The following is a 12,659-nucleotide window of genomic DNA, read 5'->3' as shown; positions in this document are numbered from 1 at the left end:
AAAGTCATCATCGCTGAAGTGCGCACTGCAAACACGAAGCTTTTTTATTTTTTTCCACTTTTGTGTCCACATGGATGCCCAGCGCTAGTACCCAAAGTTTCCTCAGAGCAACATCGGTCACAGGAAAACGATGAAAACTCTGCGGAGGATCAGCCACATCTTTGTTGCTACAGCCTGGATAGTCACAAGTCCGCACCATTTTAACACACACACACACACACACCTAGCTATATATATATATATATATATATATATATATATATATATATATATATATATATATATATATGTGTTTACAAAGCTTGTAGACTTCTCCCTAAAGTTAGCTCGTTTGCGTTGCTAGTCTGAACACAGCTGCTAAGCACTGCCAAAACACAGAACAAGTGGACGCGTGCGCAGCTTGCTGTCAGAATGACGCGCACTGATACGAAATGAGAGAAAGTAGGACCCAAGTGATTTACGAGGCGTGACTTTTGCAGGGTTAGTTTTTTGTGATGTAAATAAATCACTCTTTTGAACACGTACTGCTTTGGGAAGAAAAAGGAGTTATTTTCCTGACCCCAGCAAACATGCCGGACTACTTTCGCTTTGACCTAAACTGGACAAGAACTCGGCTCACAGGACGCTGTGGGGGGTAAGTCAGTGTGGATGCACGACACTGGTTATGATGATGCCATACAGACTCATGTCAAAAATACCGAACTATCCCTTTAAACAGGACATGCTATGCAACACTCTTTTTTTTTTTGGCTTGCCCCTATTAACACTTTAAGAGCCCTAGTCTGCGAAAGGTGCGTCACAATGCTCACTGCTATCTTAAACCCCATCAACAGCATAGACAGAGTTTAGGAGTACATCGAGGGCTTAAAGGGAATGATTTTCACGTTATACCCAAAATACACCCATCATTAATTAAGAGAATTAATTCATAGCTTTTGCACATTTTGAGCCACACAAGGTGTATTTTTTGCTCCCTCGCGATATACCTAAGACACACCGTTACGCCCTAAATCCAACTGAGCGATGTGCAATAGATCACTAAAATAGGTAAAAACAATAAATAAAACATCAATCTATTTCAAAAAATATTTTTTGGTCAAGAATCATATGCTTTTATAGGCCATTTGAATTACTTACTTTCTTATTGTGACGTCACAATAAGGAAACCTACTAACTACTGTTAAAGTATGTATTGGTGCAGATTTATTACAGTTATACAGGCTATGTAATTACTCACATGAATCAATTTTCGCAATCTGTGTGTGTGTAATAAGGTGAGTGTACCCACACATGTAATTGAGCAGGTGTAATTACATGTGTCATATAAAAGTGAGTTTGGAATAAGTAAATACATTTATTTTTCTCCAGCAGCTCTTGTCTGGTATGTAATTAAGGCTGTGATTGTTTTCCAATACTAATACTATCATTATTCAGATTTCATTATGTGAAAGTGGGAGAAAATATTCTACTATTGTCACGTTCCAATCCTGTCTGTCTCTGTGTGTTGTGTTTGCCCTCCTGTTCTTTTGAGTTCTGCTTGTCTCCACCTAAGTCTTCAGTGCTCCCACCTGTGTTCATTTGTATCTCCACCACCTTATTACTTGTTCCCAGGTGTTTCCTGTTACCTTCTTTTTTCGTGTTTAAACAGCCCTTTGTTTTCCCATGTTAGTTTGTCAGTTCATGTACATTTTTTTGTTAGTTCAGGTTGCATGTTTCTTTGTCTCAAGTGTACTCCTTGTTTCCTTGTTGTTTAAGTTTTGGTTTATTGTTTGTTGTTTTGTTTTCATTTTTCTGTTAAAAAATATATTCACATTCTCTCCTTGCTGCACCTGACAACTATGTCCAACTAGTTTTATTACAGAACCTGTAAAACTGTAATCAATCTTGACACAGTGTGTTCTTCACCAGTAGTTACACTGTTATTACATGAATTGTTAATGTGTAACTACATAGTAACTAGACAAAAAAAAGTGGGATCCTATTTTTTTGAGGATGAGTGTACACCAAGCATATTCTAAAGTGCATTAGTAACGACTGTAGTGTAAATCTAATATATAAAAAATATAATATATAGCATGGTCAGGTTTAGGATTATTGTGACAGTTAGACCATGAAATCCTTTACAGTCATGAAAATGAATATTTCTTCTCTCTCTCTCTCTCTCTCTCTCTCTCTCTCTCTCTCTCTCTCTCCCTCTTTCTCTCTCTCTTTCTCTCAGTGTGCCAGTAAGATTAATGGGGGTCAATTCTCCAGTTCTAAAGAATACCCAGATGAGGTTCTGCGATTTGTGCGTTCGCATCCCCTCATGTTCCAGTCAGTGCAGCCGGTCCACAGAAGGCCCATTCTGCTGGACACTGATGGAAGACGCAGACTGACTGAGCTGGCAGTGGACAGAGTGGAGGCAGAGGATGGGCATTATAATGTCCTCTTCATTGGGACAGGTACTGTCTGTTATTCCTGTTGATCTGCATGTGATCTGCAGTGATCTAGTTAGTTTACAGTCATTTATTTACTGATTCCTTCATCATCTACCTCCATCTTCTTCTCAGATGATTCAGTCGTATTAAAGGTGATCACCATCTTCAATAAGGAGGCCAACACTGTTGAGGAAGTGCTTCTGGAGGAGTTACAAGTGTTCAAGGTAAATCGTCAGCAGGGATTTGGTGTTATACTGGATTTACTGCAGCCACTTCTGTTTATTAAGACATATTTCATCCTCCTTATCGCAGGTGCCAGTGACCATCACCGAGATCATCATCTCCACTAAACGAGTAGGACACACTTTATCTGTCTCCTTCCTGTTTTATCTTGTTTGATCTATCTAGAGTAATATTATCCTGCACCTTCTCTCTTGGCCATTAGATGGTGGTGTTGAGCAGTCTAATTTTAGGACATGTGGCTTTGATTCTAGGAAAACAGATAAAAGTGATGATCAAATGTGTGTTTATGGAAAATGTATAGAAAAGGGTCAGGTACAGGTATCACATACTGAAAAGACACAGATGTCAAATGATCCCAGGCAGAAGTTTTAAACTTCAGTGCTACAGTATATTTAAAATCTATATATAAATATTTTTGGGGGGAAAATCTAGATGTTTATGATAAAATTGCTCAGTGAAGTTCATTTAAAAAGTTTATATTATTACCTACAGTATCTATGGATAGCCTTCATAACCATCTTTATGGAAATGGTTCTGAATAATATGAAGAATGCAATGATTATTTAATGTTTAGATTTCAAGGCTTACAAACATACTATGATTTTTAATTATCCTAATTAAGTACTACTACTGTGACTTCTGCTACTAATAAGATAATATTAATTCAAAGGGTAAAAAAAAGATGAAGATGAGCTTGATGATAACGATGAATTCATAAAAAAATAGTTCTTATTATATTCTTAATATAATTGTATTATTACTAAATACTGGCATGCCATTATTCATAGGGAATCAGGGATAGCGTGGGGTGGCAGTATGGAATAGCAATATAGCAAAATTACTACTAATAACAATGTGACACTACAATAACAGTACTTACAAATGGATATCTCAATTAATTATTCGCTGACATTAATAAAGACCTTATTATAAAATTACAACACACTTACAAACATAAAAAAAATGTTGTGAGGCCCTAAAATAGATGATACAGTACAAATAGCAAAACTACTTATAATACAAATATGCTGAAGACTGTATATACTGTGTGGATCAGACACTGAAGCAGTGCTGCTGGAGTTCTTAAACACTGTGTACACTCACTGTCCACTCTATTAGACACTGTTATCTAGCTGCTCCACCTGTCTGTAATCTATTGCTGCACAGTCAAGAAAAAATGAAAGGAAAGATGAAAAACAGGTATAGAAAAAAAAAGAAGGTGGCCATAATGCTTTACTTGATCAGTGTATACTGTATATAGATTTTTTATTTTCATTTTTCGGACATTCATTCATTTATTCTGATATAATGCCCACGTGTTGGAAGAATGCCACTGACTGTGCTCTATTTGCACCTCTGCAGCAACAGCTGTATGTCGGGTCAGAGCTGGGCGTGGCTCAGGTCCGGGTGCATCAGTGTGGTCTGTACGGATCAGCCTGTGCTGACTGCTGTCTGGCCAGAGACCCCTACTGTGCCTGGGATGGACACACCTGCTCCAGATACTACCCTGCTGGCATTTACACCAAAAGGTAAACACACACACACACACACACATACACACTTACATTCCAGTCACACACACACACACACACCTCTACATGTAGACCTGTGAATGTCAGTGATCTGGGTGCTGCAGCCTGAGAAAAAGCTCAGAGGATTTCAATTACAGCCATTAGAGAGACTGATGGAGGCACGCTGCTGCTGCTGCTGCTGCTACTGCTGGTGATGAGAGAGTGTGAAGTCTCAGCTCACCTCCTGCTGTCTCGCCCTGCCTGACTGCTGTCTCCCACTCATCTCCTTCTGCCTCACTGTCTCACAGTGCCATCCTGCCCGCCCGCCTGCCTGCCTGTGTGTGTGTGTGTGTGTGCTGGTACTGATGAATCCTGGCACAATGGTCGTCCACGAGTTGTAGTCTTCATCTGATCAGACACTGATGTGACAGCTTATTGAATTTGTGCTACTCGCAGAGGCTTTCTGAGGTCTTACTCTAGAGTAGGGTTATAGTGAGTGTCTAAGTGTGTGTGTGAGTGTGTGTGTGTGTGTGTGTGTGTGTGTTTGCCTCACCCTCATCATCAGGGTGGAGGTTTTCTCTGGGTGTTTCTCTAATCAAACCCATAGCTCTGTCAGTTCCGAACTGCACGGCTCTCAGCTTGAACCCGTTAGCGCTTTATGATAACACCTCCCACTCATACTAATACCCGACACACACACACACACACACACACACACACTCGTTCAGAACATACAGCCAGATGAAAAAAATCACAAATAATCAGAGCTAAGCAGCAGTCACAGCAATCACCGTCAGGAAGATGACAAAATAGATTAGCTGTTCTCAAATTATTCCTCTCTTGACCTGTCTCTCTTTATTTTCTCTTTCCCTCTGTCTACCAGATTCTCTCACTCTATTTTTCTTTTTTTCTCTATCTCTCTCTCTGTCACCGTCTCTCTCTCTCTTCATACCCTCTCATTTTCTCACCTCACCCTTCTTCCTTCTGTATTTCCTTCATCTTTTTACCTCTATCCATCCTCTCTAACTTTTTCTCACTTTATTTATACAAATTTTGGTTTCTATTGTTTTTGGCTTTTTTTCTCTCTCTCACTCTCTCTCTCTCCCTGTTTCTGTCTCTCTGTTCCTTACTGTTTTTCTTTCTTTATTTCTCTTTATGCTCAACCCCTCTCACTCTACTGTATTTTTTCTCCCTCTCCCTCTTTATATATTTCTCTTTTATATTCTTTATGTCTTTCTCTTTCACTCTCTTTTCCCCTTCCCTCTTTTTCTCTTTGTTCTCTGTCACTCTTTACTATATTCCATCTCCTCTCTTCTTATTTCTCTACCTCCTATCTTCCTGTTTCTCACTTTTTTAATATCAATATATCTTTCTGTATATCTATCTACCTTTTTTGTTTTCTGTCTTTATCTCTCGCTCTCCTTTTCTCTGTTTGTGAAAATCTCTCACTTTTTGTTTTTTTTTCCTCTTGCTTCTTTTCCCCACTCATTCTCTTCCTTTTTCACTCCATTTGCACTTATTGCTTCGTTTGCACTGCAGTCAACAACAGGGTGTTATGAAATGTGTCAGACACAAAGGTTGGCTTCTGTTAGGCTCAGTTCTTACCACTTACCTGTCTCTCTTTCTCTCTCTCTCTCTCTCTCTCTCTCTCTCTCTCTCTCTCTCTCTCTCTCTCTGCAGGAGATTCAGAAGGCAGGATGTCCGCCACGGCAATGCTGTTCAGCAGTGTAACGGCCTGCAGCTGAACGGTTCGTGCCACAGTTTGCTCGATTGATCAGTGCGGCAGCCGGAGTCGAGAGAACTGAGGCCAGATCTGCCCTCAGACTCTATTAATATAAACCATAAAATGACTAATAATGTGTGGGAGAGAGAAAAGTGTGTGTGTGTGAGAGAGAGAGTGTGTCTGCCAGACATTTATTTCATTGCTCAGTTCACAGACTTCCCCTTCACACAGCAGAGCTGAGTTTTTCCCGTCTAATCCTCTCTGATTTGAGCTGCTACTTCAGAACATCTATCACTCAGTATTGTGTGTTTGTTTCTGTGTGTCTCTGTGGGTGTGTGTGGATGTGTGTGTGTGTGTGTGTGTGTGTGTGTGTGTGTGTGTGTGTGTGTGTGTGTGTGTGTGTGTGTGTGTGTGGATGTGTGTGTGTGTTTTACAGAGGCTCAGAGTGTGTCGGAGAAATTGGTTTATGGAGTGGAGAAGAACAGCACTCTGTTAGAGTGTAGGCCTCGCTCTCTCCAGGCTGTGCTCGTTTGGTACATATTAAAAGGATTGGATATGGAAGAGGTATGGAACCCTCAACCACACACACACACAAACACACAAGTATTATTTACTACAGAATAAAAGGGAAGTTTACACAAAAACTGAATATCTTACACTGACTCAGACACTTGTTATTGCTTGAATGTACTGCTTGGAATCCAGTTTCAGAAAATACATGTGCATTAAACCACTTGTCCACACCATTAAGAAACATGTATTCTTGGGGTGGTACTAATATCAAGTAGATTTTAAAACTGACCCAATCACTAAAAAAATGCATGTTAAGCTCAGACTATTAAAATCTTTAACATCAACAAAATCCAGGACCTTTCTTGCTAATATAAAAAAAAAATCACATTAACATTTTCATTTTAGTCAGTACAAGATGGACTAGAAGCTATTGTATGTTCATGTATATGTACATTAATTTGAATTATATGCTTTTTTATGCCCACTTAGTATACAACTAGTTCCAAAAGCTCATATAATGAATAATTACAGAGAGAGTGTTCTCTGTGATTCTCACTTTATACTCTATAATCTAAGGTTCATCTTTAGGATCAGATTTGCTTAATTTCTTGTATACAGGCCATTATGCATTAGATGACCTACAGTACAGGCCAAAAGTTTGGACACACTTTCCCTTTTTCAATGCGTTTTCTTTATGTTCATGACTATTTACATTGTAGATTCTCACTGAAGGCATCAAAACTATGAATGAACACATGTGGAGTTATGTGCTTAACAAAAAAAGGTAAAATAACTGAAATAACCGAAAAGGTTATGTTCAGTTAGTCTGTCCATATTATAGTTTCTTCAAATTAGCCACCCTTTGCTCTGATTACTGCTTTGCACTCTGCTCTTGGCATCATTCTCTCAATGAGCTTCAAGAGGTGGTCACCTGAAATGGTTTTCCAACAGTCTTGAAGGAGTTCTCAGAGGTGTTTAACACTTGTTGGCCCCTTTGCCTTCACTCTGTGGTTCAGCTCACCCCAAACCATCTGGATTGGGTTCAGGTCCGGTGACTATGGAGGCCAGCTTATTTTTTGTTAAGTACATAAAACTCCACATGTGTTCATTCATAGTTTTTATGTCGTCAGTAAGAATCTACAATGTAAAGACTCTATAGAGTAAGTTGCACACAAAAGTTGCATTACATTATTTTAATTTGGAAATCTAATGGACACACAAACCAAAAGGAACAATGACATATCTGAATACCCCAGCAAGTAATGGGTGAGGGGGCCTATCTTTTTTGGCTATGTCCAGAACATGCGCCTATGACTTTTGACTTCCTCCTGTACACTCATTGGCTTTGGTCAGATACACTTTACAAAAGTATTGGGATACCTGCCCAGAGTTTACCCAGCTTTTGTTAGAGTAACTGTCTCTACAGTCCAGGAATGGTTGTCTACTTGATTTGATTGCATTCGGTAGCGAGTAGTAGTGTGTTGAACAGTATATTTGGACATATATAGTCTACTTGGACATAGAGCACACATCTATCATACACAGCCAGTTCACAAATTCTAACTATAGCTCACCTGTTGCTGTCATATTTACCAGCCCCATTCTACCCCATCCATCAAGGGATCATCACAAACCATGGCTGGGCAGGTAGAGGCATGTAGTGCATGTAGTGCTGGTGTAAGCAGATCAGGTGCAGCACTGTTGCTGGTGCTTTTATACCACCTCAGTGTCACTGCAGGGTAGAAATGAGTCTGACAACCAAAAATTAGCCAGCCAATATGAATCCTGTGGTTAAAAACTGACCAATAGAGAAGAGTAGAGGATGACTAACATAGCAGCTTAAATTGTACATGGAAAAATACATGATATGTTCTAGGAATGCACTGAAATGAACATTTTTGGCCAAAACTCAAAACCTAAAGCGAAGAAAATAAACATTTAGCAAATGGAAGAATTCCAAATAATAATACCCTTTTTTTTCTGTTTTCTCAATAAACTTGACATTTATTTAACATATCTAATATCCAGCAGGCCTCCCAACAGAACATCATATTGTTCAATAAAAACAATTCAGTTGTTTTATTTAATCAGCCAATCACCAAATCACCACATTTGGTCCAATATGTTTGGTTGCCAAATAATCCGGTCATCCCTAATCAAACATTGAGGACCAGGTTTCTAAATATCTTCCAATTGAAATTATTTGGCTAAACACTGAAATTGATTTCTTTACATTTTGATAAAGTGACTATAGTGACTGGAAGCACAAGGAGGTAGATCAGTGTTTCTATTAAAGTGGCCAGGGCCACCGGTTGGGACAGGCCCATCCTAGTGACCAAGGACCTAGCGAGGGCTGGACTGACCTGGGAGCCTCTAAAACTGCAGCGCCTCTGGCCACTTTATCAGAAACACCTTCTACCTTGTGCTTCCTCCCCTGGCCACTTTATCAAACAGTAAAAATCACTTTTGGTGTATTTTGGCCTAATAATTTCAGTTGCCAAATATTTGGTGCACCCTACTACAGGGGTTGGACAATGAAACTGAAACACCTGTCATTTTAGTGTGGGAGGTTTCATGGCTAGATTGGAGCAGCCTGGTGGCCAATCTTTATTAATCGCACATTGCACCAGTAAGAGCAGAGTGTGAAGGTTCAATTATCAGGGTAAGAGCACAGTTTTGCTCAAAATATTGCAATGCAAACAACATTATGAGTTCAAAAGAGGACAAATTGTTGGTGCACGTCTTGCTGGTGCATCTGTGACCAAGACAGTAATTCTTTGTGATATATCAAGAGCCACGGTATCCAGGGTAAAGTCAGCATACCACCAAGTAGGATGAACCACATCCAACAGGATTAACTGTGGATGCAAGAGGAAGCTGTCTGAAAGGAATGTTCTGGTGCTAACCCGGATTATATCCAAAAAACATAAAACCACGGCTGCCCAAATCACGGCAGAATACAATGTGCACCTCAACTCTCTTGTTTCCACCAGAACTGTCCGTCAGGACAATAAATTATTGTGGTCCAAAACCAGGTGTTTCAGTTTCAACCCCAGTATGTTATTTAGTTGTATGTTGAGAATAATGTTAAATGCAGTTGTAAATTTTATAATGTTTCTTATTTTTTCTCTCTTCCTCTCTCAGATAAAAGGTGATGAGCATGTCATCCAGACACCCCATGGTCTGCTGTTTCTGACAACAAAGAAGGCGGATGCCGGTGTGTACGTGTGCCAGTCCGAAGAGCACGGCTTCGTCCAGACCATAGCGAGGGTCACTCTGGAGATCCTAGAGGAGGAACGGGTGGAGAGTCTCTTTTATCGAGGAGATCATGAAGAGAGGGATGTCCAGTTCAGATCTTCAGGCTGCTCTTTCCCCAGCCTGCCTGCATCCCCTGCCAACAAGCACTGGTACAAAGACTTCATGCAGCTGATTGGTTACAGTAACTTCCAGCGGGTGGAGCAGTACTGCGAGAGAGTGTGGTGCGCTTCCGACAGGAAGAGGAAGAAGCTCAAGGGCCTGCAGCCCAAGTGGCGCTTTAACGGGAAAAATCGCGCACCCAGACATACGCAAGACCACTGATGATCTCATCGGTGTGGGACAACTGACATGCCCTGAACTGATTCTACAGACAGGAGGGTTGCGCTCATGCTTTCAGCTTCAATCTTCAGACATCTTTTCCTGCCCTTTTACAATTATGTTGTAATATGAGTTCTAGTCTTATCACATATAGAAAGGAAGGTTTTCTAGACACACTCTAGGGGAATAATGGTGCCGTATAAAGGGTTCTTTGGAACAATTCCATAGAAGAACCATGTTTGGTTTCTTAAAGATTGTTTGAGTGGATGGATCTTAAAGAAATGAGGATGTGCATGAGGGTGAAGAACGTGTTTATTGCTTGATTTCCTAAATGCTTGCATCTTAGGCCAAGAACCATTGAGGGAGCTATAGTATATTGTTAAGAACATTGGTGGGCAATGGAGTCTGGAGTCCAGCACAGTTTGAATAGTTAGATTTTTCTTCTGTATCAGAGCTACTGGCCTAAACCTGACCTACTCAATTATTGGGTGAGTTAAATCAGGTATGGTTGAGTAGGAACAGAACAAAACTGGGCAGAAATCTGGACCTCCACGGCTAGAATTGCTCACCTTTGGTCAAGAGGGAACCATTATCTTGAACTTAATTTGAAGTCCATTTAAAAGTCAATTTGTTCTAGCAGTACTAGTCTGTGTCTGGAAATCTGGTCCTCATCTTGTAATTGGTTTGAAATAATGATGCATTAAATATTTGCCAACCGAAATTATTCCGATAAAAATGGCATTAAAAGCACTTTCTGTTTTTGGCCAAATAACAAGCAAGAGTGTGTTTTGTTTGAATATCTATTGGCTTGATTAAAAATGTTTAGTTTTCAATAAATAGTTTTAAATGTTAGCTTTTTCTTTGGAAACAAAGCATCAATACATGTTCACTGTTCATTATGAGTTTCTTTTAGGGTTTTTCAATTTGAAACTGTAGAGGAACCGCATTTAGGGGTGCTTTTAGGAAGGTTTTTAGAAGAAAACAAAATCCTGAAGGTACTTTAAAGCACCACCAGGGGCTCCTCCACAGTTCTTTTACAGTTTCAACCCCCTAAATGTTCTGCAAACATTTTATACCATTAACAGTGATTCCTTTGGAATTCGTTAAACATAAAAAAACAGTAGAAAAATGAACAAAAACCTCCAAAAAACGTGCTCAGTATACACTTTGGATTCAGTTTGAGCCTAAATGTCCATTTCAATACTGTCCATTTCAGTGCATCCCTATTTAAAAACCAGTTAGAGTGTAGAAGATGGAGAAGAATTGATGTACATGTGTATCATTGTGCTTGGTTGTAAAGTTGAAGTGATGTTGAAGTGAGGAGCATCACAACACATGCTGATGGCGCTCATCCAGTGACATATAGCATCTTCTCCAGAGTTCGAGGTTGGGTGGCGCTGTGAGAAGAGATAACAGAAACAAAATGACCACACTGTTTCATTTCACACAGTGAAAAACACGAGCGGACACCGCCTCTGTCTGCAACGACGTGAGCTGTCACGAGAAGCTGCAGAATAACTTCCCCGTGCTTGACAGCCCGAATTCGGGATTCCAGAACAATCCTTTCCTCCTGAATAGGATGACCCATCACTTCCCAAAGAGCGAGCACTGTTACTGCTCATCCTCCAAATCCCTGCTCACAAAGAGAGGCTCACCCATTCTGCGCACATTCTTTTCAGTGTTTATCATTATTACTATTTTATATTAAATTATTGTAGTTGGTGTTTGGTAGCGGTTTAGGAGTCTTGTTAGTGTGAGCTGGAAATACAGTATGTTAACGTTGGTGTGTAGTGTTTATAAGCTTTCAAAACCACTGAGTGTAAAAAAAAAAATCATCACAGGTCCATATTTTCAGCTTTACAAAGCAAACCGTGATGTACAGATACTGTAATTATGAAGAATATGAAGTCTTGGATTCAGCAAAATCAAGACAAGACAAATACAAAACAATAACCAATAAACCACTGAACTAAAACAACATCCTGATACTCATGACTCATGATATTATGACTTCCATGCTAATATAAGTGTAATGTATTCTGTAATTCGGAGATGGATACCAATGTAGAAATCTGTTTCCATGTAGTCCAATAAACGCCATGAGTACTTGTGTAAGCTTGCTGTTTTTTGATGTTTTTGTTTTTAATCACATACAGCATATTTTTCTGATGTGCAATCAGTAACACATTCAGTAACCTTGATGAGCCAAGCCGATACGAATTCTGCAAGGACAGCTGGAATCTGGATTTGGTAGACTGTGATTTACAAATGCACTGTGAAATTCTATGCACACTCAAACTTCCAACCACCTTCTCCAGCAGACGCAAATTATAATCTCCCATTTGAAGCACAATAAGGCCTCCTTTCCCAAATTGCATTGCTGTTTCACAGTCTCTCAGTGCATTTTAGACACCTGCAAAAACAGGCATGAATTTCAGCTAAAAATTATTTATTGGGTACTTTCATTTTACTGTAATACATACATAACTATAACTAAAGTATTATGCACTAAACTGCAAGTCTGGATAAGTTGAATTTACTCACATACATTGTGGCTCTGTCATGGTGGAGCAGATCTCAGACATGCACAGATGCAAATCAAAATACAGCTCTGGAAGAAAAATATAAAAGACCATAAAAAAATACGAGTTTCTTTGATTTTACCAAATTGAAAAC

At 39.6% G+C, this 12,659-nt stretch overlaps 1 protein-coding gene across 2 annotated transcripts in view; it reads left to right on the top strand.

Annotated features, from left to right (window-relative positions):
• sema3e (sema domain, immunoglobulin domain (Ig), short basic domain, secreted, (semaphorin) 3E) overlaps positions 1–12,098 on the top strand; it is a 71,593-nt gene extending 59,495 nt beyond the window's left edge. For both annotated transcript variants that reach the window (XM_022679581.2, XM_022679580.2), the window contains exons 11-17: positions 2,219–2,441; positions 2,550–2,641; positions 2,730–2,771; positions 4,023–4,189; positions 5,852–5,919; positions 6,331–6,458; positions 9,552–12,098. In XM_022679581.2, coding sequence (XP_022535302.1) covers positions 2,219–2,441; positions 2,550–2,641; positions 2,730–2,771; positions 4,023–4,189; positions 5,852–5,919; positions 6,331–6,458; positions 9,552–9,986 — 1,155 coding nt within the window. In that variant the 3' untranslated portion in view covers positions 9,987–12,098. The remainder of the gene's footprint in view (positions 1–2,218; positions 2,442–2,549; positions 2,642–2,729; positions 2,772–4,022; positions 4,190–5,851; positions 5,920–6,330; positions 6,459–9,551) is intronic.
• Positions 12,099–12,659: the final 561 nt, after the last annotated feature.

This window comes from Astyanax mexicanus, chromosome 9, assembly GCF_023375975.1.
Source record: "Astyanax mexicanus isolate ESR-SI-001 chromosome 9, AstMex3_surface, whole genome shotgun sequence".
Lineage (NCBI taxonomy): Eukaryota > Metazoa > Chordata > Actinopteri > Characiformes > Acestrorhamphidae > Astyanax > Astyanax mexicanus.
Note: the sequence above shows the minus strand (reverse complement) of the source record. Positions and strands in the feature narration are given on the sequence as shown.